The 27714-nt window shown below is 41.7% G+C and overlaps 1 protein-coding gene across 2 annotated transcripts in view; it reads right to left on the reverse strand.

The window, feature by feature from the left end:
* Positions 1-3141: 3141 nt before the first annotated feature.
* Positions 3142-27714, reverse strand: part of FSD1L (fibronectin type III and SPRY domain containing 1 like) — a 52735-nt gene continuing 28162 nt past the window's right edge. The window contains exons 5-14 of one of the 2 annotated variants that reach the window (XM_054986402.1): positions 26437-26459; positions 24008-24129; positions 18875-19084; positions 15954-16052; positions 14345-14474; positions 12679-12711; positions 9748-9848; positions 9301-9552; positions 7998-8086; positions 3142-6768 (exon numbers count right to left, since the gene is read on the reverse strand). In XM_054986402.1, coding sequence (XP_054842377.1) covers positions 6646-6768; positions 7998-8086; positions 9301-9552; positions 9748-9848; positions 12679-12711; positions 14345-14474; positions 15954-16052; positions 18875-19084; positions 24008-24129; positions 26437-26459 — 1182 coding nt within the window. In that variant the 3' untranslated portion in view covers positions 3142-6645. The remainder of the gene's footprint in view (positions 6769-7997; positions 8087-9300; positions 9553-9747; positions 9849-12678; positions 12712-14344; positions 14475-15953; positions 16053-18874; positions 19085-24007; positions 24130-26436; positions 26460-27714) is intronic. The other variant, XM_054986403.1, reaches the window with a different exon arrangement.

Genomic DNA, 27714 nt, shown 5'->3' on the forward strand with positions numbered 1-27714 from the left:
AAATGAAAAGCTCTGTACCCCAAAATAAAGGTTGCAGGAGCACATATCATACACTGCCACATTCAGCAGACCCTCTAAGTGAACTTATTCTGGGTCCTCCTACAAAGCCCAGTTCTTAAGTTAACAGCTTCAAAGTAGGGGGCTCCCAGACCAAATCAATAAGCAGCAAGGGGGGGGTAACTGCACCCCCCAAAAATGTTTGGAGTACTCAAAATCACACAGCCCTGAACTCCAGAGACTGTCCCCTACAGGAGGACATGTGCTGGTGCTGATCCAAACATTGGTTCTGGAGCTAAGGCCTCCTATTTGACCTGTCTCCCAGAAGCTTGTACTGGGAATTGCTGTGAATAAGGAACTGGGACAGGTAAAATCCCTCTGCACCCCAAAACAGTCTTTGGATCACCCCAAATCACACAGCCCTGAATTCCAGAGACTGTCCTCCTTCTTGGGCTGCCCCCCAGAAGCTTATCTTGGGAACAGCTGTGACTAAGGAAGTGGGAAAGTTACTTGGCCCCTGAACCCACAGATTAGGCTTACACCCCCACAAGCCTTGGGGGGGGGGATTTCAAAGGAAGACCTATGTACAGTCCATTGGCAGTGGACAATGTTTCCATGGCTTGGAAGTACCGGGGGGCAGATGCAATTGGTCAAGGTATGCCCTGCCTTTCCCCTCCGTGTGGACCCACAAGCAGCTTACGTTGTTCACCTGTCCTCCATTCCATACTCACAACAACCCTGCAAGGTGGGTTATGCTGAGGGTCTGGGATTGGCCCGAGGTCACCCAGCAAAAACTGGGCTTTGGAGCAGGAAGCAGCTTTGGTGGACCCAAAGCAGCTTACATTGCATAACCCACCTTACAAGGTTGTTGTAATAAGAGGTCATAGCTCTAGAATCAGTGTTTGGATCAGCTCCAGCACATGTCCTCTTGCGGGGGACAGTCTCTGGACTCGTGCAGGGCTTTGTCATTTGGGGTGATTCCAAGATTTTTTGGGGGGTGCAGCTACCCCCTTTCTGCCTGTTGACTTGTTCTGGGGGGCACCCTACTTTGAAGCTGTTAACTCAAGAACTGGGCTTTGTAGGATGACCCAGTATAGGCCCACGTAGAGGGCAGAGTCCATTGAATATGGAGGTGTATGATATGTGCTCCCACAATCTTTATTTTGGAGTGCAGAGCTTTTCAATTTCCCCCAATATTTGTGTTTTGCTTTGTGAATAAGGGACTAGGAACTGTGAACAAGAAACTGGGAACCAACTTCAGCTTTGTAGAAAATGGCTGCATTGGAGGATGGACACTCTGCCATTGTACCCCGCCATGGTCCTTCCCTTCCCCAAACCCCGTCTTCTCCATGCCCCACTCCCAAGATCTCCCAGAATTTCTGGACCTGGCAACCCACCACCGCTGGTGATTTTTGTTAAATACTTCTAAAAGCATGATTCTAGACTTTTTTTTTTAAAAAAAAACTCCCATTGGTGTTGATTTTCCTTTCCTCGTAGTGTTAAGGCTGAACAATTCTGATCTGTGGCAGTTTAATACTGAGGGCATAACAATCCTTGTACACACAGACTCGGTAAGTTTTGATGCCAGGCCCATACAAATTTAGCATTACAGTACAGCATTAGAGAGAGACTTCTGTAGACTTGGGAAGGATATATCATTAGCTCTCCTGTACCAGCCAACCAAGTTTTGAAAGCATTTTCTTCCCCAATACCTTGCAAACTCATATTCCTGATCAAGGAATATAAACTGAGACTACGGCAATGTGCTGTCAAGCATGGTGCAGATTCGGATCACTCTTGCGGGACTCTGGCTGGTCATGCACCCTTAGTCTAACCCTCTCTCACAGGGTGCTCGTAAGGGCAAAATAGAGGCAAGCAATATGACCAACTCCGTCCCCGTTGAGAAGAAAGGGCAGGGTATAAATGAAGCAAAAAAAAATCGACTTTCAACTATGTTGTCTAATCCAGTACATGGTTATCTGACAATCTAGTTTTATCTAGTTCAGCGATGTCTTCTCTCGCAGCACCTTTCTGGGTTTGGGTCTGGGAAAAGGTATGTTAGCATCAGCTACAGTGAGTGACCAGGATCTGTGCACAAAATGCCCTAAGCTAGGGCACCCCCAGAAAACGGCCATCAGTCAGAGCTGCTAGCCTCCAGAGGGTAGCTGGAGATTTCCTGGAATCACAACTGATTTCCAGCCAATAAAGATCAGTTCCCCTGGAGAAAATGGCTGCTTTGGAGGGCAGAGCCTCCTGCGTTATACCCTGAGGAGGCCACTCCCTTCCCCAAACCTGCCCTCCCCAAACTCCACCCCCAAAATCTCCAGGAATTTTCCAACCCAGAGCTGGCAACCCTATGAACCCATTGCCCTGAATGAGTTAGCCACATTTAGGTTTCTTTAAAGACACTTCAGCACAGACACCAGGAGGTGCCTTAGGATGCCGCCATCTGTTTCAGAGCAGGGCGCTGGGCCAATTTTAGTATTCCTCAGGTTGGAGGCATGTCGTTTAAATGGCTTAGTGTAATTGTTACAAATGTTAAGCCTAGGATCCGGACGCCTTGGGTTTGAATCCCATACTCTGCCACAGAAGCCAGCTGGGTGAACATGGATTTAATTGATGTATTGTCGAAGGCTTTCACGGCCGGAGAACAATGGTTGTTGTGGGTTTTCCGGGCTGTATTGCCGTGGTCCTGGCATTGTAGTTCCTGACGTTTCGCCAGCAGCTGTGGCTGGCAACTTCAGAGGTGTAGCACCAAAAGACAGAGATCTCTCAGTGTCACAGTGTGGAAAAGATGTTGGCAGTGACACTGAGAGATCTCTGTCTTTTGGTGCTACACCTCTGAAGTTGCCAGCCACAGCTGCTGGCGAAACGTCAGGAACTACAATGCCAAGACCACGGCAATACAGCCCGGAAAACCCACAACCACCATGGATTTAATTTCTCAGCATCCCTCACCCTCAACCTAACCCACCTCACAGGGCTCTTGTGAGAATAAAATGAAGAACGGTGTGAAATGCTTTGAGCTTTCACTGAGCAGAAGGGTGGGGCAATAAATGAAGTAAATACACACATAAAGACATTTTAGTCCACCCACACTCCCGAGTGTATATGAATCTGAAAAAAGGCAAACAGCAAACAAGGTAATTTTTGAAATGTTTATTTAATACAAAACCTCTGAGAGACATGTTTGAATTAGAGACACGGCAAATAAAAAATACTGCTCTAAGGCACCCCAGTGGTACAATGTTGCTATGGCAGATTGGATTGTAGTCTTCGGATTCTTGACAAGGATAAAGAATGAACAACCGGGTGACTGAATACCTGAGGTACTGCCAATGTGCCATTTCCTTGATTACGATCAGTGTGAGAACGTATTACTACGCATTCTAGTCTTTCAACATCTATGCCGTGAGAAGAGGAATGATATGGAACCGTTTGCTTTAAAGGCACGTATGCAGAAGTGCTTATGGGTGCTGAGAACTAAACAAATGGAACCGTACTGGTGGTGAAAACTGAAGGGTCGGGTTTATGATGAAGAGATGTAGAAAATGCCCATTGTACAGAACTGAGGAACAGATGTTCCAGAACACTTCATTTCAATGCCAAGGAAAAAGAGAACGAAATTTAGGTCAGTTAAGTGTGCCCATCACACCGAACAGTCCAGCTAAAATACCACATCAAATAACATAATTAGTGCCAGATGTTAACCAGATTATGGGCTTGACTCAAAAGCAGGCAGTGGCTGTTTTATACCCCCCATACAGAACCCAGTCCTAGCAGACAGGACACATATGAAACAATGATAATCCTATATTTAATAATGTAAAGGACATTCCTGTAGCTATCAGAGAACAGAATAGCTCGATTACTCTGAAATAATCTGGATTTTCAGCCTCTGCCAACATAAAAAAAGTCTTGAGGTCTTTCATGCTATTGTTTGTGTGGCATAGCTTGGCTTTTAAACTGCTCTTTCAGTTTCCGGAAAGGTCACATTATGCTGAATTTAAACATAACTAAATATTCAGTTTGCCACTGTATTAAAAGTTACATAATTGTGTTACACTAAGTGAAAATTCCATGATTTCTGCAAACTAAATACACACATTTAGTTGTCAGCCTCCCCACCCCGCAAATATACACAGAAGTCTTCATTAGCTACAAATACAAAAATATTTTAAATTTTACAATGGGCAAGTCAACAAAATTATGTACACACTGGGGAAACACTACACCTTGTTTGTTAGATTACATAACATGTCTCCACCTGAAGAACCAACAAAAAGCATTCCAGTTGAGTAAACGCATTGCTCAATTGCACTAGATATCTGCATGCTTGCCACAGGACTAACCAACTGAGGATAGTTAGCTCAAAGATATAAGAAAAAAAATATCTAAAGTGCTTAAGGCATTTCCTCGAATAAGGGACTACCCTGTTAAGCAGCAAGTGAACCAAGCACTGTGCCCCGGGCTATTTCACAGTAATGACCCTTCCTATAATGATAAAAAGCTTCTCTTAATTAGTGCTTCTCTTAATTTATGCTTTCATAACAGGGCATCTAGACTAACAGTTGCAAATCAGCCAAGTTGTGAAAAAAGTTCACAAAAAGTCTGCATAATTGGAAGTTGCATATGTAATCGATTCTGAAATATGAAGTCTATTCAGGTTTGAAAGCCACACTTGGTAGCTTGTAGACTTTCCTTATGCAGCTGTGTTGTTAAGCCAGCAGTGCGTATATTAACCGTTTATAGTAGTAAAGGGGAAAATAAAGCAAGTACTTTATACCTAAATGGTTATTCCAGTTTTAGGAGTAGTTGGATACAGATTAATTAGGAGCTTATTTACAATATTTACAGTGCAATCCTATGGAGAGTTACTCCAGTCTAAGCCCATTGACTTCAATAGGCTTAGACTGGAGTAACTCTCCATAGGATTGCACCAGTAAAACTTCAGAAGTGCTACAGTCCTCCCTCCCAAATAGTAGCTGGCATTTATTTAACAGGCATGAAACAAAAACAGCTATTCAAAACATCCTCATTTTTCTCACAAGTGTGCAAAGAGGTTGTGCCACAAACAGAGTGGTATCGCTAAAGTGTAGGACTCTTGCAGTATGAAGTGGGACCTTATTGGTTCTTTGCTAGAATCCATATTTAAATTAGGCGTTTAAAGGGACAAATAGCTTGAATTCTGTTGACGTAAGTCCTCACTGTTGTCAGGGAAATCTTTTGCAAGAGGAAAATCATGAAAAAATGAAAGCCTGTATATCGACTTTTGCTGAACAGTACATATTTTTAAATAGACGTCCAAATTGTAGTTTAACTTTTCTATGAAGGGCAAAATGTATTAATTTCTCAAAAACAGTTACAAAAATAGTTTGCTTTGTATACTTGTGTAAAATGTTCAAGTCAGTCAACAAATTCACAGAAAACCTATGTTTTAAAAAAAATCAAATGCATACATACTGATGAAGTCACTAGGAGCCAAGCTGAAGCACTGGGAAGGAAGCACGCTAGCGCGGAGCATTAACTTTCAATGCATGGCCTTCGTAATCCCTTCTGACACCAAGGAAGTAAGAAGGGAATTATGAAGGTGCGATTAAAAAAATGGGACAGAACAATCCACAAGATCACGCAGGGTTTATAGGTTTCAATGCATGATACGTTGCGGTCTCAATTTAATGTATTTTATGCATCTACGAGCTGATCCATTATACACTCCAATTCAATTAGGCACCATTTTCAGGACACATACTACAAAAATGCAAAGAGATTCAGCGTACAAGTACATGCCAAAAAAGAGTATAGTCTTAAATTCATCATGATCTCCGTCCATTCAGGTACATTAAAGAGACTTATCCCCACTGGAGAGACTGGATAAAGAAGTTACTTTACTCTCTAATTGTAGAACACCCTAGAGATTTTAAAAGGGGAAAGTGGCAGTCCTTCAAAACTTTCCTAATCTGACTAGTCCACGATATTGTTATCTTTCATAATTAGATGTCCTATTCCACACAGCATTCTGCGTGGCAAGTGGACACTACACCAAAAATAAGTTTAGAATGTATTATCTGCACACGTTAGGTAAACCTTGTCAAAGTAAGCCATGATGTCTGATAGTATACCCTCTATCTTGAATGAAGTACAGCAATCAAAACTAAGAATACGCAACTTTTTCCTTTTCCCATTATATCAAATTCTATAAATTCAAACTAGCTCCAGTAGGTTCTCATTTTTAAAGCTTTGGTGTAGCACCCCCCTTTCATCTACTTTTTCCTCAAGGCTAAGAGGCACAGTTAGGAAATTTACAAGAGAAGGAAAGCAATGAGGATTTTAGACTAAGATCATACTTGTCCTTACATCATACTGAAAGGGTGAAGCAGCCATAAGACAAGTAATCAAGTTCAGTCTAATAGAAAGAATCACATAGTTGTAGCCACAACCTCAATACCTCTCCTTTAAAAAAAATCAGTCTATTTCCTATTACACTGTAGATTCACGGTATGCTACTGCCGGTATTCCATTCAGCCTCAAGTATTCAGTAAAAATTAGTGCTCAGGGTACAGAAGCATCAGGAATACAAAACCACTGCTTGCAGGCTTTTCTTCATTCTAACTGCAGCCAAAAATTAGTTAGCCGATAGCAGAAGAATCACTGGGCAACGTTGGTTAGGCTACTAGCTGAACCACTCAATCCATTTTCGCTCTTCTGTAGTGTTTTTACAGCAGTTGGCACCTGCAGTCCGGTTGTTACTGTGAGACCACCACACCAGACCTAGAACATTAAGACCAACATTTGAAATATGAGGATTCATTCATGCCAGTTGAGTGTAGTGGTTAAGAGTGGCAGGACTAATCTGGAGAACTGGGTTGGAGTCCCCACTCCTCCAATGGAAGCCAGCTGGGTGACCTTGGGTCAACTTCTGGGAGCTCTCTCAGCCCCACCCACCTCACAGCGTGATTGTCATGAGGATAACAACACACTTTGTAAGCCGCTCTGAGCGGGCATTAAATTGTTCTGAAGGGCGGTATTTGATCAAAACGGTACTGAAGCTTTTTCACAAAGTAATGTGAAGCACATTTCATGAAGAATATCACATCTTGGGTGACCCTGGGTCAGTCACAGCTTCTAGGAGTTCTCTCAGTCCCACCCACCTCACAGGGTGTTTGTTGTGGTGGGGATAATAATGACACACTTTGTAAACTGCTCTGAGTGGTTGTTAAGTCATCCTGAAGGGTGGTATATAAATCTAATGTTATCATCATCATTTAATATAATGAAACAGTAACAATGTAGGAAATCCACATATGTTCTAAAACAGAAATCTCCAAGACTTGTTGAACCTGTGGGCACTTCTAGAATCTTGAGAACAGGGAATGGGTACCATCACAAAAATGGCTGCCACGAAGGGCCGGGGCCGAGCAGAAAACGTTGGGAAATTGCCAGTCAAGCATCCTCCTATGATGAAGTTAACTGGTTCTGGTTTCTCCTGTTCCAGTGAAGTGGAGGAAAGCCAGTACTGGCTCCATGCTTTGGAAACAAAGCAAATGGTCACCAGGAAACGCACTGGCAGCCAGCATGGTGCCTACGGGTGCCATGTGGGAGATCACGGTTTTAGAGCATGTGGAATTGCAAATGCAATATACATTCCTTCTGACGCTTCTGCTTATTTGCGCTAAACCAAGTGGGGGAGCATCTCAGGCAATTCGAAGTCCTACAATCTAATTAAGTTATGCAAATATTTTCACAAACAAGGTTTAGCTGCTTGCTATTCCTTTCTAGAGCCTGAACTCTTGTGCCCATTCCCAAACTCAATGGTTTGCTTGCCTTCCCACAGAACCTGCCCCCCCTGACATATAGTTAACTGTATCTCAAAATAACTATGACATTAAGTTGGTAAGATTCTATATTCTGAAGAATGATTTTACTTACGAGATTAACTCAACAATACAGAAATAGCCTATGATGCTAGAAGCGTGAAAAGTTAACAGGTAGGTACTGACCATGAAGCCTGGTAACAGCGGTTGGGTAAATTTTGTTTTGAAGGTATACAACAGTTGCTTTGTGCTTGCATTATAGAATGAAAGCTGACCTAAAGAGAGAAAGACAGGTTAACACTGACGGAAGTTCATTTACAGATTTTTGCCTTTTTATTACTGCACATCCTGGACTGTTTGGGTTTATTAATTACGAAGTAGGAGATTCAAGCCCTGCAGCAGAACATTTCCATTAAAACCATCACTCAAGCTGAAGGCAAGCAGCAAAGAACCGTATGAAACACCACGGCTAAAAGAAGCGTATATCAAAGTAAAGAAAACACTGTCTACAATATATGGGACTAATTCCTAAATCAACTTTTAAGATTTATTTTGTTGGATCAGACGAGTCGGCTTAGTCCTCTCCCCCCTGCCTCCAACAATAGTTGACCGTATGGCCAGAGCTTACAAACAAGACAATTGAGACAGACATCCCCATTTGACCTCAGCAACTGGTACAGAGATCTAAGCTGTCTCTGAATATGGAGACTGAGCTTTTCACTGTCACAGCTCATCACCAGTGACAACCTATTCACCTTGCAGCAATTAACTCCATAACCTGATTAGGCGGTATGCCCATGTATACTAATACATTAAACCTTCAGTCAATTTCACTGAATGATCCCTGTTTCAAATACAGAAAGAACAATTCCTATTAGCTCTCCATACCATTCACAACAGCCAGTTACAAGGACAATGTAGTACCAGCCAGCCAGTGCCAAATAAGGCTGCACTCTGGAGAGCTCAGGCAATTATGGTGTTCCAGCACCATAATTCAATCAAGATAGGTTTCCCTAATCTCTAGGATCTATATTTGAAATAAGTTAAAGCATCAGGCTTTAAAAACCTCACAGCAGTACATTAATCTATCCTGAATTATATTTTAGCACATCTAACAGCTTTACTTTGTTTTTATTATCATACCAGGGCTAGTAATGTTGTATGCTTCCTGGCAGTTATTTTTCAGCAAATCCCATGAAAGGAATTATGGCACATGCAAACTGATGTGAAGAGTGCCAAGAATGGCTGCTCAAAGGATTAACATCTCAGGGGCAGGGGACACCTCTCAAGTATTCAAGTTTAACTCTGGTTAAAACTTGGTAATGCAGCACTAACAGAAACAGATTAACTCAACATGTATCCCACTCCCCCCGCACTTTTTTTGAGAAGACATTCAGAAGTCAACCCACAGCAAGATCTCCAAAATTTGTTCACATCAGTACATTGTTTTCATTCCATCAATAATACATTTTGTAGACTAAAAAGTTACCTCCATCAAAGTCACAGTAGACGCCTATTCTGTCTGGAAATACGACATCTAATGCCTTTGCCTTATTATTGTGTTTGGCTGCAAAGGTAGTCTGAAGCCAGTTATTGATGTGGACACACCAGCTTGTACTAGTCTTGCCCAGTTGATCGAATTTCCCCAAACTTTTATATGCCACTCCCACACTATAGGATTTACAGTCTTTCTGGGCTTTCACTTCCCAGTAGTGCTGTCCGCTTTCAATAGCAGTGTCGCCTATAACAAAAACAGAAGTTTGTATGAACGACAAGTAAGTCTGGGATGCCTTGAGATTAAGGCTTCACAAGAAGAGACATATAACTGAGTACATAGACAGAGCGTGCGTGGCAGTGGAAATGAGGGAAAAGCCCCGATCTCATCTAGCATTGCTTACAGCCACTGAATTAAAAAGCCAAACCAAAGAAACCTTACCCAGCACTGTGTATGATTCCCCAGTAAACCGATCTCTGCTGCCTCGTATCAATGGGGAGCGTGAACTAACAGAGGCCCGTTTTGGAGATGGAGTTCCACTTCTGTAAATTTGAAAAGAAATGGAAGTATTTGTGCTGCTCTCTGATATTCAAGTGGTGACGACTACAACACATAAGTTCAGACAACAAGTTAGTTGGGACAGTGATTAACTTGCACAGAAGCACTTATGATGATCATGCATGGCTCACATGCTGTTAGAGGGCCTTGTTCATTCTGCCATGCAGAAAGTCTCTAAGTATTCAACATATGCACACACACACACGAGGCTGCCAGGATAGGACAGAAAACACAGAAAGACAAGAACAGAAAGGGCACTTAAACTAGGTATTACTTGAACACTGAAAAGAATATATACAGGGCGGAAATGAAGAGTAATTCTGGAAAATTGTACTTTAACAAGCATCTAATAGGTTTTTTTGAAAGAAAAACAAAAGAAATTTGGTCTGATCAATCAGACCTATCCCTAATACCAGCAATGCTTCAGCAACAGCCATTCCAGTATAATACTGCATCCTTTGGCACTGCAATGACTGTGGTAAGGACACCCAAACTACACAGTTTTCTGGTGGAAAATCTGAGAACTGTGGATTAGTTTGATGAAAGCTATTCAGTGCCGTCAGCAGTAAAAGGTATCTGACATTTTCATACAGCAGCGTTAAGTCTTAGTTTTACTGCTGTTTTCAGAATCGCATCTAATTCTGAACCAAACCCTAAAGTGTGGAGCAAAAAATCCACACAGTGGGGCCAGGGATAGATGAGGGGAATTTTTCTGACAAGAAGTTCCAGGGGGGAAATACACATGGTGGTTAAAAAACCCCAAATCAAGCAATGTCTGCTGCTTTAACAGATGAATGCCTACTACATGCAGCGATCTCAATGACCATTCCAGGGGTTGTTAGGCAACTACAACAACACTGTAGATACTTGTAAACAACGGTTTCTGTCAGTCAAAAGTGGAGCGGAGAGATTAGAAAAGGGAAAGAAAGAAAGAAAGAAAGAAAGAAAGAAAGAAAGAAAGAAAGAAAGAAAGAAAGAAAGAAAGAAAGAAAGAAAGAAAGAAAGAAAGAAAGAAAGAAAGAAAGAAAGAAAGAAAGAAAGAAAGAAAGAAAGAAAGAAAGAAAGAAAGAAGCTGAAGAGTGGGGGAAGAACAGAAATAGGTAGACAGATGGGTAGGAGAGATGGGGAAAGTCTGCCTGGAGCGGGATGGAGGGAAAGCTGAAGAACTGGGGATGTCAGCTAATAACACAGGTCTGTTGGTGAGAGGGAATGAAGGAAGCTGGGATGTGAGAAAAGAAGAAATAGCGCGGGAAGAGGGATGCAAGGGGAAATGAGATTCCTCCCTTGTGAAATCCTGTTGTGGATCTTGAAAAAAAACTGACTATACAATTCTGAAAGCTGCTTTATTTAAATAAAGTATAACTAAATAGTTACTTACCAAAAGAAAAAAGAAATAAGTGAAAGCATGAAAAAAAGACAGCAAAGCCAAGAAATTAAAGAATTAATTCAGGGGGAAAGAACTGATACACAACAGCATTTGTTCCTGCTCCAAAACTACCGTTGTTCTGAATCCCGTTGCCTTCTACTTTCTATCCTAAAAGCAACAGGTTTACTGCCAAGCTATGCAGAAAAGTAGCATGGTTACTAAAACACACTGCATTTGGTACACAGAAAGAAGGCAGAAACTACTTTTAAAAAATAAAAGATCCAGATATTGTTAACCCAAATGCCAACATGCTAGTTTTCAGGTAAGTGCACCAAGACCCTTCTACCAAGATTGGATTTTGTATTCAACAGCCTTTACCAGTATGCACAATAAATTTAAACATCTGAAACTATTTGATCCACTACACATTCTCTGTATTGCTGTACACTGTTAACATCCTCCTATCACACTTCCCATTTCATTTGTTGAGTAGCTCTCGACCAGTACTAGGCCCTTCCTGGTTTTTTTTACACACTGAGGTAACTTTCTTTACAACACTAGTTCTTTAGATGGTATATATTCACTTTCGGAGAAAGCATGCCTGATTCAAGTGAATGGCCAAGAAGTCAACTTGGTGAAGAAAGAAGGTTTAATACTTGGTTCCGGATCTATGGCAGCACCGAAATCTACAGAGAGCGGCAGGTACCAAGGCTGAAATACACATCACAGCAAACATATGGCTAACCCTGCATTCCTGTTCTCCCTTCTCAGAAATGTTTAGTGATACAAAAGAATGCACTATGACAGATGGGAAATATTAATTTTATTTCTTTATAACATTTATAGTCTGCCTTTCTGCCGAGCCAGGGCCACCAAGGTCACTACGGAACATTAATGCAGAGAATATCAGATCAAGGGCAGATCACAACTTGCTTGTTAACTATCCAGAAGAAAGTTTTAAGGAAACCAAAAGCTCTCAAGTACAGACTAGAGTTAACAAATTGGGCACAGGATCCCAATGTTAGGAAGGACAGGACGCTATCCACTGCATCTGATGGAGTGGGGTTTAGCTTACAAAAGCTAATATGTTTCAGTAGATATGCCTTCAAAGTGCCAGAAGTTTTGTGGCATTTCTTTCTTTTGCATATACCAACCATTGCCGTAAGTTACAGGCATACTATCTATGCAGTTCTGTATTTTAACATTAGAGGCTTTAATTTTGAGAACTGTTTTAAAGCTGTACACTGCCTTGTAAACGTTTGCAGAAAGGCAGTTTATTCATGCACGTGACAGCAAACAGAAGAATCTACACAGAACATCTGATGACTGGTAAAGGCAGTGGAATTGACATGCTAAGTCTAGAGAGCAAGAACTGAAAGGAAACTGTTGAAGAGCAGTAAAGCTGGAGGGAGGCTAAACCCTAGAGCTAGGAAGAGGCATATTATCACCTTGTATTGTTCTTCAGGAGGGTTATCTGGCCACTGTCAGACAAAAATAGGCAGTTAAAAGTGACTCCAACTCTGAGGATAACAGTTAAATCTTATCTAAAAAGCACTAATTTCACAAATTTTAAACCATTTAAGAATTATTTCCTTGCTGATAACATTCACCACTGCATGTTGTTTCAAGTCTAAAAACGCTCCCAAATGAAACCGCATTAGGAAGCGCTGTTATCAAATAAACCTTGAATTTAAGAGGCGATCTATTAAATTCTTTTGTACACTGTGCGTGTGTGCGCGTCTTAATGCTACCAGGCTTGGAGCCTCCTCCTGCATGCTTAAAAAAAGTTAACAAGTTAATTGAACAATGAAAACCAGGGAGAGTTTTCTGTTTGTAAGGAATTAAAGACCAGCACCAGCAGGTATGTGCGCTCTTTGCGCAGAGATCAAGTACCGTTTACAGGTCTGGCGGAAGTACTCAATTGGTGCTTCTTTAAAGAAGCCTGTGAAGAATGTACTTGCAGTGTAAAATCTGAAGAGGCTTGTTAGAATACCAAGGCATGGGTTGACAGACATACCGCCACACATTCTCCAGCGGTATCTGGGGGTACAGTCTGAAAACACACAGCTGTTTCAACCGTGTTCCTTCTCCCCCTCAACAGTTCTCCTGGTTGCAACCTCCACAACAAAGCTTTATCTGTTTTATTGACTTGAATGAAGGGAAGGTATGGTCATGAAAGAAGGAAATACACCTGTCCTCCCCCCTCCCCACACTAGACCATGCCATCCCCTAAGGTGAAGGACGCAAAGGGCGCGCCACATCCAGGTTTGTCGCGTCCTTCCTCCAAGGAACTCCGCATAATACGGTTCTCCTCTCCTCCATTTTGCCCAACCCCCATCCTGTAGGAAGGTTAGGCTGAGATGGAGCGACTGACCCAAGCTCACCCCGTGCGTTTCCTTGCGGAGTGGAACTTTGAACTCAGAACCATTACACCTCTGATTTTCGTACATTTGGGACTAACTTTGTAATCTGGGAAGTATGGAAGCCCACTGCCTAGATTCTGACATTTAATATCACCTTGGGATTTTTCTTTGAGAGTCAGACACTGCAATTCAGATGTAAGCTGGGTTTTAAAATGTATTTAAAGTATGTGAATGCTACCAAGTCCATTTTTTCTAACCCTCAGAAAAGCCCAATGGTTCAGATGTGAAAACTATTAAGGAAATTGTTCTTTACAGGCAAGGACCTCTTACAAAGAAATGTGAAATGAATCCTCCTTTACTTCAAACAGGAAATGCTGCTTTCAAGGAGGCACATGACTGAAGCATCAGGCAAAGGGTGAGCTTTCCTAATTGTATCAAAAGCAAAGACACCAATACTATTCACTAAAGCAGAGACATTTTAAAATCAAGTACCCATCTAGATAAAATAGAATTATACTACCTAGAGATGTTACATAAATTTTTCTAAACGCCCTATTTATATTCTTCAAGAGCTGCCTCAAAATGCTAGTAGCCACAATGTTCAGTTCCAAAGAGCTGATCAATTATCAAGTTTAAAGCAGCACTTTTTTTTTTTTACTTAAGATAATTTCCCACAAAATCTATTTGCTTTTCAGGCATAGAGAAAGGCGTATGTGCAAGATACTACTGAGCAAACAACTGTTTTCCTTACCTGCCTTTGTTCTCTTTTCCTTTTATTTTGTTTTCTTGGCCTTTGCCTCCCGTAGAATCCCACTCAACGTAAGAATCTTCAACTTTCAAGTTAAGATGAGATGAGGAACCATCCAGATTGAAAATAAGAGCTGATCAAAGATAAGAAACTGATCAGTTATTTGTGCCTTTTCCAACTTTAGATACGACTCTTAAGAACTAGCAGCTAAGACATGCTTTCCAATTTTAACCCAGAAAAAGTTTATAAAACCAGGGTGCGTAGTTTCTATCAGACCTGCCAGTCTGACCTGCTCTCAAAGCTCTAGAGTATCCTAGACTTTCTTAAGAGTTATGGATTAAAGATACTTGGCAAACTTGTTTCCTCTCAAAACTGGATTTAGAAAGTGCTGCTACAAGGGCAAAATAAGCAGAATAGTCTGTTCAGTAATAAGAACACAAGCAGGTTATTAGAAATCATGCTCTAGCATGAGACTGTTCACTGACAAAAGCCACACATTAAGTGGGAAGGACTCGGTCAGGTCTGTCATGATCTTCCCAATACTAAACTTAATATAAGAGATGTCTTCTACACACTTTCTAAAATTCATTGCCAGAGGCTGAACGCCAGTGATGCAGGCACCTCCTTTCACAGGCCAGCAATGTTCCATACAGCCAATTCAGAACTGAGTCACTATTGCTCAGTAGAATGTGTTTTTGTATGAATTTAATCCATGTTACTGCCAAGTAAGCAAACCAGCCTTGAAAGCTAAACAATAGCTGTCACACTAAACAAACTATTCAAATATTGAAGGCTTTTTTTTAAAAAAAAAAAGTCTTTCAATTTACAAGCTTTGGAAATCCTCTAAAAAAGGTCAACAAGATGCTTAAGTAAAGCTGACCCGGGAAACTGTAAAAGCGAATATCCAGCCCAATAGGAATCCTTAGTTACCGTACACAAAATAATTTTACAGTTTGATTAGAAGTGATTACCAATAATTAGAATGTGAATAAGAGTGACGATGGGACGGATGAAAAGCTACAAGTTACAAGTTATGCAGCAGCCTTGTAACAAAACACAGCTAATGCCAGACTAACGGATCTTCCAGGCAAAGGCCAACGATAGCAGATGCAAAATTGAGCAAAGCAAACCCCTAAACATGCATTGCGGCAGTTTTAATCTTGGGAAAGTATCATGTGGTGATACAACTAGGTACAAATGCACATCAGCCAGGTCAACTGCCATCAAACCAATTTTTTTTTAAATAGGGACTGCTACTGGGATAGCTTCCTAGCATTTCATTTTTAGATTCCTCCAAACATAACCCAAGTCTGCACAGATGATTCTTAATGACTTGATTTAATCTGTGCATGGGCCTGTCGGATTAAGTCATTACTCTTTAGTATTCTCACATCTGATACGGTATGGAAAAACCTGGAATTTTTAATATGACGAGATGATCAAGAGAAGCAACCCCTACCCTAGGGATTCCACTGTCACTTGATTAAATGCCTTCTTGAGAAAAGCAGTCTATAAAAGCTACAGAACGAACGAACAGTGCTTCACAAGCTACTTCCTTGCATTCAGCACTTTAGCCTCCATGCCATACCGGTTCTCAGTAACGCAGTTTTACCTTTGGTCTCTAAAGTCACTGGGTCAGAATATTCTCCTGCCACAGCCTTGTTACAAGCCCTGACACGGAAGTTCATGAATTTTGAATCAAACCTTAGACCTAGAAGAGGGAGAGGGCATCAGAGAGAAAAAGACAACTGAAACATTTAAAAGGTTATTTAGAATTATGCAGAACCAAGCGGCGGCCTCATGAGGAAGTGCAGGAAAGGGGAAAATAATCTAAACTGGGGGGGGTAAAAAGAACTTTTCCACCCCCATCAGGATGTCATGAATTCTTTGAGGCTTGAACTGGTCATTTTCCATATTTTTCTTCCCCTTCCTTTCAAAGGGCTTGCTTGCTCTCTACCTAAAAAAATAAGCATACTCAGTCTTCATTAGACCTCTGGGGTTGAAGGAAGTTTAAAAAAAATATTTACCACGAATATTTTTTCTGCATACCTATGTAGTTCTTCTTCTAAGTAGGCAGAAATCCCAACGTTTTCTGCAACCCTTTTTTACTCTTTTTGTCATAACAAGTTCTCTTTAACTTCAAAAAGAAAATGCATGTTCTTGGTTGTCTTAACTGTCCAATTAAAGGCGCTTTAGGGTAGTCATACAAGTCAATGGGATATTATCAGAGACAATTTCTATATTAGAAATGATTTTGCCAGGAACTTGTCACAGCAATATCAAAGAGAGAGTCATGGTAATACAAGCAAAAACCAAAAGACAACTTCCTGACATACTAACTGCTCCAGGACTGGAAAACACCAGGCTAACAAAACACTCGATACCCGACAATAGCCCTGCAGAGAAGATTAGCACATCAAGCACCAATCCATATGCAAAAGAACCTCCTCAGGATACATAGTGAACTACATAGTGAAGCCTCCTGCCATTAGCATTCCACACCCTGGGAAACTCTTACAGGATGACTCAGCCCAACCCCAACCCTCCTGAGTAGATATAAATGACCTGCCAACATCTTTTCCACACTGTGACACTGAGAGATCTCTGTCTTTTGGTGCTACACCTCTGAAGATGCCAACCACAGCTGCTGGCAAAACGTCAGGAACTACAATGCCAAGACCACGGCTATACAGCCCGGAAAATCCACAACAACCATCGTTCTCCGGCCGTGAAAGCCTTCGACAATATATCACACACACAAACTCGCGCGCACGCGCACGCGCACACACACACAAATGGAGTGGCATATACAAGAATTTGAAAACAGGTTACAATTTAAATGCAAGCATCAAATAGGTCATTCCTGACTTTCACGCTATTAAAGTTAAAAGTGCAAAGTGCTGTGTAAACATTCCTATATTCATATACAAAGTGCTAGTGCCTATAATAACCTAAATGGTATTAAATGTAACCATGAAATACAATACCACTCCAGTAGACTGTTTATAACCAATAACCATTACAGAAATGAAATTTCATACGAAGTCTCTCAGTAACCATCCTCCAGGCGCGTAACGTGAATTACAAACCTCTCCATTTTAAAGGTAAGTTTACAGATACTCTTAAAGGGCTAGAGAAACCAGAAAAAACCTTGTAAGTAGCAAGATCAATCATTATTCATATTAGGGCCAGGTGGACTAATGGTGTTTAATATAAAAATTCACCAGGCTTCTTTGCGATATAGTTCTCTTTTTATAAGGTCAGGATCTTTCTGTTTACTAACATAAATAACCAGGGCTTTTTTTCAGCAGGAATGCGGTGGAACGGAGTTCCAGAACCTCTTGAAAATGGTCACATGGCTGGTGCCCCCCCCCCTGATCTCCAGACAGAGGGGAGCTTAGATTGCCCTCTGCGCTGCTGAGCGGCGCGGAGGGCCATCTCAACTCCCCTCTGCCTGGAGATCAGGGGGCGGGGCCAACTGCCATGTGACCATTTTCGCCGAGGGCAACCCATTGAGTTCCACCACCTTTTTTCCAGAAAAAAGCCCTGTAAATAACAGTATATTGTAATTCTCTGTCCCCGTGTCCTATCTGTAAATAATGATCTACCAACGGAGCTTCTGTAACTTTGCAACAGCTCCTTGAAAGATGTTCCTGTATACAGGTTTTCACAGCTTGAGTTGAATTTCCGACGTATAATTTTTTTAAAGATTTTTACTTATGAGGTTTTTTTCTGGTATCTGTAGCCCTTTAAGAGTATCTGTAGACTTACTTTTAACATGGAGACGCTTGTAATTCACATTACCCGCCTGTAATGGAGGACGGATGCTGAGAGACTTCGTATGAAATTTCATTGATAGTTGCACTAGTGAGTATGACTTTTTTGTAAAGAGTGATATTTATTGTACTTAATATTTTTATACTATTGACTGTGATTCAATTAACTTTTTAGGATTGTCTTCATGCTATTAATAACTGCCTGGACGAAGAATGTGTGTTGAAACGGGTTTATTTGCTGGCTTCCCCATTGCAGTTATTATCAGCAATTATTTACATTCGTCTCTGGATTTCTACAGTAGAATGTTCTACAAATAATTTAAGAAGAATGTTATATGACTCTACATGATGCTTTTTGCACATTGATTGGATTTTTTGCAGCATCTCCTTAAATTTACATAATGGTTATTAGTTATAAACAGTCTACTGGAGTAGTATTATATTTCGTGGTTAAGTTTAATACCATTTAGGTTATTATAAAATAGGCACTAGCCCTTTGTATATGAATATAGGAATGTTTACACAGCACTTTGCACTTTTAACTTTGATAGAGTTAAAGTCAGGAATGACCTATTCGATGCTTGCCTTTAAATTGTAACCTGTTTTCAAATTCTTGTATATGCCACTCCATTTGTGTATATATATAACATGTTTGTCAATATTTCTTCAAATTGGAGCAGTTAGTACGTCAGGAACTTGTCACAGGCATTTCATAACTCCCGTCAACCTGAGGAGGAACCTCACTCCCCAGACATACCTGATAAGGTGTATTCAGTGCCCTTAACGTAGTCTATAGATTCCCAGCACCGCTCGTCTTTTACTCGAGGAAGTCCATCAAAATTGGTTTTTCTGTATTCTAGCACATAATGATCAATTTTGTTGTCTTCTTCTGGCATTTGCCAGGATATTGTTATAGAGTTATCCGCTACAAGGCAATCTGCTAGAACGATCTCTGGAGCTCTGGGAACTGTTGAAAGAACATCAGAAAACTTAAAGAGCATTGATAAACCAGACCACTACTCAGACACGAGTTTCAATCATTTTACAGTCTTGCCAAAGATGAATGTAGACTTGAATACAAAAACAGCTTCTAATACAAATAGAGCTTACAAAAAATAAAGGCATACAGCAAATCCTTATATTGCGATCCCAAGAATGAACTCAGAATTAAGTTGCACTGGGTTTAGCAACATTCACTTCTCAGTAAGTGTACAAAGGACTACAGATTTAGAATGCTAACAAAAAAGCCAGTTCAGGCCTGTGTACCATGAGGTTTCAACTGTGTTGGACTGCATACAATTTGCTTCTATTCTGAAAATACCCATCGGACTGACCTCCTTTAATTAGCAGCAAGCAAACTGGCAATTATGGACTAAAGGGGGGAAGGCTTTGCAGAAAAAAATCTTACTGTCCAGGCATAAGCAGTGGTCAACTGAGGCCTTGCCAAGTCCTCTGTATGTGTACAGACTTTTAAGGCAGGCAGTTTGATGCGTCATTTGCTATTTCTATCTGCTCCAAAGCCTTGCACGGATGGCACCAATCTTTGTTGGTACCAGAGCTCAGCAGACCAATATGGGAAACTCTCTCTCCCCTCTCTTGTATGGTAGATGGGAAGTAAAGAGTGTTATAACATAAAGAACAGGACTTTGCCAAAGACAGCTGTGTGTTCTATAGACATTTACGTAAGAATAAAATGGGGCAGGGGCTTTTTTTTTAAAAAAAAAAAGGAACAGTCAAGACAAGTAAGCCATTAATACAGCTGGAACTAATCACTTTTGAAAGCTGTTTGTTTCTTTGTAAGCATTTGAAAGCTACTCTTATCCAAGTTGCAATCAGCACCAGGGATCAATACAGTATTTTTGTATACCATTCTTCCATAGAGCAATTTTATGTATATGGGAATTTCCCCCGTATCACTCTTGTTCAACAAGCTAGCTGAGAGAGAGGTTTCTCAAAGAAAAGATCTCAGTGAACTTCCTGGAAGAGCAGGAATTCGAATACGGGTCTCAGCAGTCCAAATCCAACAATCTACTATATATTTTGACATTGGTACTATCCAGACACAATTATGTATTTTGCACTTCAAACCAAAGCAACGAGCCAGCATTTACTAACAGACTTTATTCGAAGCCCAACAATCAGCAGAAGAGTTGACTCAAATATTAACACCTGTACACTAGAAAACCCACTTCTATTCTAGACTCATCTCTATTCAGATTTGACATATTTTATGTTAAGAAGCAATTCAAGATGCAACATCTTCAGCATGCAAAGAAGGGTGGCAGAGGCAAACCCAATAATCAAAAGCCATGCAATGTCTTTTATTAGGACCAACCACCACCACCCCCCACACAACAGACTGCAAGATTTGAGTTCTTCAGAACTTTTCTCCAGGATGGGTTCTAAACCACACATGCTGTGTGGGGATGTTGGCAGTCCCTGATCGGTAAGGCCTCTGCTTAACCAACCGCTTAAATGTTATGGAGGTTAGACAACCAGACCAGTCCACAGTAAGCCAAAGACTATCTGCTTGGACTACACAGAGCAGGAAGTCAGACGCATCAACTGGTACAGCAGGCCCTCACTGACAAAAATGTTTATTTATCCATAACTGTGGCATCAGCATATGTCATGGGAAGGGGCAATTCCCCACACTGGATGGGGAGTCTGTTCTGAAGAACCCTCCAGCCCCACACACGCCCCTTCTCTCTTAAGCAGTGGAGTAGGCAAGGGCCTTAACTGGCTGCCACCACTCTAGTTTGGGGGCTTGAGTGGAGGGGGCCCAAAACACCCTCCCTGTGGCTCCCTTTGCAGTCAGAGTATGTCTGATCATATGCCCAAATATGAGGCGTGAAGGGCCCGAGTGACAAAAAAAAAGAGACCAATTTGTTAAATATAGCAGTTAAGAGAGCTGTTACAGAAATGCAACAGAATTACTATAGGCTACACTTCTAACCACACAGGAGAAACCTCACATGGAGAAGAAGTCAGCTGGAAAACAGTAACTAACATCCCCTAATATGACTGTTTTTATTAGACTTCCAACTCTAAGTATACACCTGATGCCTTTCAGCTCAGGCTCGCCCCCACCTCAGGGCGAGGGCTCAGCTCACTCCAGAAGCAGACTCAGGGAACACCCCTCCACCCTGCACGGGGTCTTGTGCATTCTTTCCTCAGGCTCTGCCTCTTCAACAGCAACTGGCTCCTGTTTTTCCCCTTCATCTCCCCTCAGTACAATCCTGAGGCTTGGAACATGGCTGGGCAATACAGGCCCACATGACGGTTGGCAGCAAGGCTAGAAGCCCTGTGTGAGGGAAAGGCAGTCTTGAGTCCTGTAAGCTGCTCTGCTACTTGGTCCTAGGAGCATGGCACTATGGGACAGAGGAAGCATCATATCCCCCTACGGAAAAGGTGTAAAGCAGGGAGATAAGTCTGCAGCGGTCTCAAATGGTGGCACAGGTGTTCCCCCAACCTTTATCCTCACATATCTAGACATGCAATACTTCTAAGGACTACCTCTCTAACACGGTAATAGGATTTCCCTGTTTACATTCCTCGTGAAAAATTAAACCCACGAAATTGGACGAGTCATATATTGGTCTCAGTGAAAAGAAGCCACAGTCAAATTCAGACTTGATGTCACAAGTGGAGAGCAAATATCTAATTACAGCATTACTGGGATGGGGGAAAGCAGCAACAGTAAAGGGTTGCCCAAAAGCACAAGCCAGTGACTCTACACTGAGTATTTGTGATTGAGATTATCAGCAAGTAATTTATTTTACAAGAGTCAAATATAGGTGGAAATCTCAGAAGTGGAGAAAATTCTGGAAACAACTCATTTTACTTTCCTCTGCACTGCTGAAGGCCCAACTTATTTCCAGTGATCAGTCAGAACTAAACTTTCAGCACTGTTCAAAATTTTCTTGGAACTCCTTGCCATGATTCCCCAGGCAGTCATCCACTAGATGAGAATCAAATATGATCTCCTGACACTTTGAATTTGATGCCTGAATACAAAGTCTTAGATAACTCAAGAGGCCAAAGTGTTATTTGGAAACTGGCTGAGGAAGGCAGCAGTAGGAAGATTCTTCAAAGACCAGAGTGATTGACAAGTAAACTGAAATGGGCCCACACAATTTATTGGAGGAGGGGGGGACTTGACGTCTGGTAATAAAAGCCTCTGAATACGGACATTTGGCAGCATTCAACCCTCATTATTAAGTTGGGTGCTTCATCTAAATTCCTCACTCTATATGTAATACAGCTGAACAGAGAGATGTTTAAATTGCAATGCAGACATTAATCCTCCCCTTCAATATTTTTCCTTCCTATATTTTATTTATTTTGATTTATACCCCGCCCTCCCCACAGATGGGCTCAGTAAAAGGTCCTGTAGCTCCTTTAAGACTAACTAACTTTACTGTAGCATAAGCTATCGAGAACCACAGTTCCCTTCGTCAGATGCATGGAGGGTATGAAAAAACTGGCCAGCGATATATAGGTGGTGAAGGGGGGCTGTAGATGCAAATCAGTTGCAAAAGTCATTGAAGAAGTGGAGTGCGCAATCCAGGCTGGGTGTGACCCCTCCCCTCCACAGCTGAATCTGAATAGAATGCCTGAAAGGCGGTTACTTCTGAAAATAAGATAACCTTCCAGAGTCTCTATTCAATCCAAGTCTGATTAAGTCAAATTTACACATGAATTCCAATTCAGCAGCTTCCCATAGTTCAACAGAAACAGAAATGTTTCTGTTGAACTATGGTGACCTTTAAGTCCTTGATGGAGTGTCCTGGTAGATTGAAGTGTTCTCCTACTCGTTTCTGGATATTGCCAATTTTGATGTTAGATTTGTGTCCATTTATTCTTTTGCGTAGAGGTTGTCTGGTTTGTCCTATGTACAGAGCAGAGGGGCATTGTTGGCACATAAGGGTATATATCACATTGGAGGATGAGCAGCTGTACGAGCTAGAGACAGTGTAGTTGATGCCATTGGGTCCTGTAATTGTATTTCCTGGGTAGATATGAGGGCAGAGCTGGCATCTGGGTCTGTTGCAGAGTCTAGTGTTGGCGACTCTGTTAGCTGGTTCATGGTTGTCCGTGAGAAGTCAATTAAGGCTGGGGGGTTGTCTGTAGGCAAGGAGAGGTCTTCCACCCAGGGTTTGTGAGATGGGTATCGTTTTCCAGGACAGGCTGTAGCTCACTGATGATACGTTGGATGGGTTTGAGCTGGGAGCTATAGGTGACAACCAGTGGTGTTCTGTTGTTAGTTCCTTTAGGTTTGTCCTGGAGAAGACTGTTTCTGGGTACTAGTCTGGCCCTGTCGATTTGTTTCCTCAGCTCATTTGGTGGGTACTGTAGCCCCAAAAATGCTTCTTGTAAAATCTCTTAAGTGAGAGTACTGATCAAGAGCATTGGAGCAGATACAATTGTAACCTAAGGCTTGGCTATAGACAATTGACCAAGTGGTATGTTTTGGGTGGTAGCTGGAGGCTTGAAGATATGAATATCGGTCGGTGGGTTTCCGGTATAAGGTGGTATTTATGCCCATTATGTAGTTAGCTTCTGCTACAATAAAGGTGGTTAGTCTTAAAGGTGCTACTGGACTCTTTACTATTTTGCGACTATAGACTAACACAGCTAACTCCTCTGGATCTCCTTCCTACACTGTAACTAGGGAATGGTGCTTCCATTGACAACTCTAATGTACGCACCACTACTGTATGCCGTGAGGTAAAAGACAATTATCCACTTCTGCAAATGGGGACACATCATACATACTCCACTGCACAGCACTTGTCCGCATGCAGCAGGAGAAAACATGAATCGCTACACTTGTGGGAATGTAGTGACAATACTCCAAACATCTCACTGGTCCTAAGAAAAAAATTACCTGGCAAGAACTTTAGAGCTTGGAGCATTTGCCTTTCTTGAGAGAAGTCCACCATCAAGTGTGTCATGTTGTCACTCACTTTGGGTTTCAAAGAGAGACGAAATGCTGGCGCCATTGTAACTCTAAAACGCAGAACACATGGCTCACCAAAAAGAAGCCAATGGCCACACTGTGAACACAACATTCAATTAATACCCAACTATCTGTAACAAGGGACGTTTCTTTAGTTATCACCTCAGGGCCAAAAATGTTGATAAACATTTCTACTGGCCATACACCACTAGTCACTGTGGAGTAGAATCCTATCAAAGGTAAGTGGAATCAGATGGCTGAAATTTTTTGGCTTAGCAGCCTTCAGTGTTCCCATCCCTGATACAGACATGAAGGGGGGGGGGTTGAACTGGACGGGAAGGATGACAGCGATTTGTCTTCCTCATGCACTAGCCCACTAGGAGAGTGAACAGAGGAAGAAGCTTCTGTTTTACAAAAGATCAATTTCAGAGAACATGAAAACTCAAGCATTACAGCGTCAGTATTTTTACCTCATCATTAAGGAGTGTGACCGTAGCTGCAGCATGAGTACCTTTTTTGAGTGCCCAGGATGACTTATACTCTCGGACAACACTTGCAATTTACAACTGCTATTTTATTATTCCAAGTAAGTCCGATTTTACATTGGGCTATAGTAGAAGCTGCATATCCTTAGTCCTGGGTAATTACTCTAACCACAGCACCTGAACTGCAAGTTATACAGCTGAATTTCCGTCGTTCGTTTGCTTTTTATTAGCCTGGTTATAAAGCAAGTTAATTCATTGGCTGGTAACGTTTGTATGTCCATTTGTGGGTGATCAAGCAAGACCCAACACTTTTATAAAATTAAACAAGAAGAATTCAGGTGAGGTAATCCTTATAGTGCCACAGATCTTGGGGGTTTTGTTTGTTTTGCAACAGAAGATGAGTGTTGGTTGATCAGTCCACCTCAGATGCATGAAGTGTTTGGGAAGTTGTATGTAGAGGCCTCACTGAAGTGAGTGGCGGGCTCCAAACCACTGTGCACCGAACCAAATCAAGATACAGAACCACAAACCAGACCTAGAAAAGTATGGTGCCAACTGAAATAGGAACTCAAAAGTGGCAGAAAGGGACGGAGGGACAGAAGGAAGCAACTTAAGAGGGGTAAGGTAGATAGGGTTTTGTAGAGTCCACTTTCGTATACAAACCTTACCTCAGGACAACGACTGTTGAGGACTCAAAATGTTAGCTCTGGCCTTTCCTGGGCTCAGGCTGAAAGCTTCTCCTCAAAAAAACCCTTTCTACCATCCTGTTTACGCTGAGGCTGATCTCTGCAGTTCTTTCCCCTCTTTCCTAGTTCTCTCCAACCAGCATTCCTAACTCATCTAAACAGCTTTTTAAGCAACGAGTGACCTTGGCTGGGTGTGTGCCTCGCACAGGCATGTGGGCACAATTCAGCAGTCACACTGCAAGACTTCACTCTATAAGGAAGCAAGAATACCAAAATGGGGTGGTTGAATTACATGCAATACAGACCTGGGAGAGATCACTTGCCACTAAAGGTTTTAGAAGCGCCCCTCTGTTAACCAGTATCTGCGCTAACCATATATGGCTGCTTCCTTCTGAATACACATGTGGACATGAAAGTCTGCAAGCTGAGCAGCGCAGAACAGCGTTCTTGTACACACGGATAAAGTTGGCACTCTGTGAGCGTCAGCCTGTTCCCAACTACTAATGAAATCCCCTGCCCTACCATTCATTCCACTGTGTGAGGGACAGAATCCTGGGCTTTTGCCCAAGCGGAGCCTGGCTGGCTTTGTGCCAACTCTGAGGGGCACGTTGAGTGAAAGATGCCAAAGTATCCAATTTTCACTCATTTCTACTAATAAGGATGCAAAGTTAAGTTCCCCAAATATCCTAGGATACCTTTCAATATTTATCCTCCGTGTCCCATTTTCTGATTTTTCTAACAACCAGAGTATCTTATATGTACTACATATATCAGCTCTCAAGATCATGTAGAAGTGTTCCAATACGTTTCATTTCCCCTGCGCACAATGTTAGCTATAAACTTAAATCTTAAAATTTTAGCATCTGAATCAGACTGATGTGCTACTTCCAAACCAAGTTTAAAACTGCACCTTCCCTAAGAATTACTCTTAAGCCTATTACAGTACATCTTTCTAACCCCACCTGTGCCCACCTTCTTTGTTACTGCATGGAAATGAAAGGCAATGAACCAGGATGGGTAAAGCCAGAAAGAGTGTTGTGCCAAACGCATTCTTCTCTGCCAGTTGCATAAATTCTGAGTAAGCGCAATCAGACAGTGGCATCATAAAACTACACTCCTCAACTTCCACTAACGGGGGGGGGGGGGGGGAGAGGAACAATTAGAAGCAAAGAAGTTTGTACTGTACCTATCCTTGATCTGTCTGGCAGCCTTGAAGCATTTCAGGGAGAAGAAAAAGAAGGTAGTTAATGGTTTCATGCAAGTTTCATCTGCGGTAACATGCAAGATAGTTAGGGTATGAATTCCCCAGACATCCAACTAAGATTTAAAAAGCAAACCGGAATTCTGTCATTAAAAATTTGGCCCCCCAAGCCTTTGTTAATACAAAGCGATAGAAATGCAGCCATGAGCAAAACAAAGCATTGTGTTTCTTCACACCCACCCCAACCAATTGCATATGGCTAGTCCTGAAGCCTCTGCACAGAGAATCGGTACTCGTTTCTAATGTAAAAAGGGATCAGACCAACTCATGAATATCCCAGTTTACTGTTTTATTGAACAAGACAATTTAATTAGGCAGTGATGAGTTTTGGGGTAGAGTCTGAGATCTCCCTACCAGCACTTCAGCTCAGTATTTAACTGGGCACAGCATTTCCCCTTCAACAGTCTCTAGCCAAAGTATAACTTACAGATGCAGAAAGACATCTTTCACTTAGTTCCGGATATAATAGAAAGCTTATCAGTTACAAGGTAATGCTATGCCCAAAGTTGCTTTATACCCTGACGAGCAAACTCACAATCCAGAAGCAGGACAGACAGAATCTGTCGAGATCACAAGTCATAATGAACAATTCAAATCATCACATGAAAGTGACAACACAAGAGATGGGGGAAAAACCCAGCAGTATAAATATGTTCAGCTGAGGGAAATTCTTGTCGTGCTAGTACAGCTTCAATCAAATAAACCTTTTGCAAGATGTCCAATTAGCAAAAGTTTGATTTGGTAATTTAACTAGAAAGTCTCCTAACATCCCATCATCAAAACTTCAGTCTTCTTAAGATGCATCTGGCGGGGAGGACTGTGGTTATCGAGGGCTTGTGCTGCAGTGCTGCTGAACTCTTTTTGATTTTGCTACTACAGACTAACACGGCAAACTCCTTTGAATCTTTACACAAGCAAACTGATCCCCACACCAAAAGGAGCTGTCTGCATCTCCATATCAAAGGAGTTGTTTACATCCCCCCTCTCCTCCTTCCCCCCTTCCCCCCCTCTCCTCCTCTATATTTGACCAGTTTCCTTCTGCCCTCCATGCATCTGACGAAGAGAACGTGATTCTCGAAAGCTTATGCTACAATAAAATTGGTTAGTCTTAAAGGTGCTACTGGACTCTTTTTGATTTTGCTACTACAGACTAACAGTAACTCCTCTGGACTTAAGTTTAAAGACTTTCGTTTAACAGCTGTG

The sequence above is a fragment of the Eublepharis macularius genome, chromosome 8 (assembly GCF_028583425.1).
Source record: "Eublepharis macularius isolate TG4126 chromosome 8, MPM_Emac_v1.0, whole genome shotgun sequence".
Lineage (NCBI taxonomy): Eukaryota > Metazoa > Chordata > Lepidosauria > Squamata > Eublepharidae > Eublepharis > Eublepharis macularius.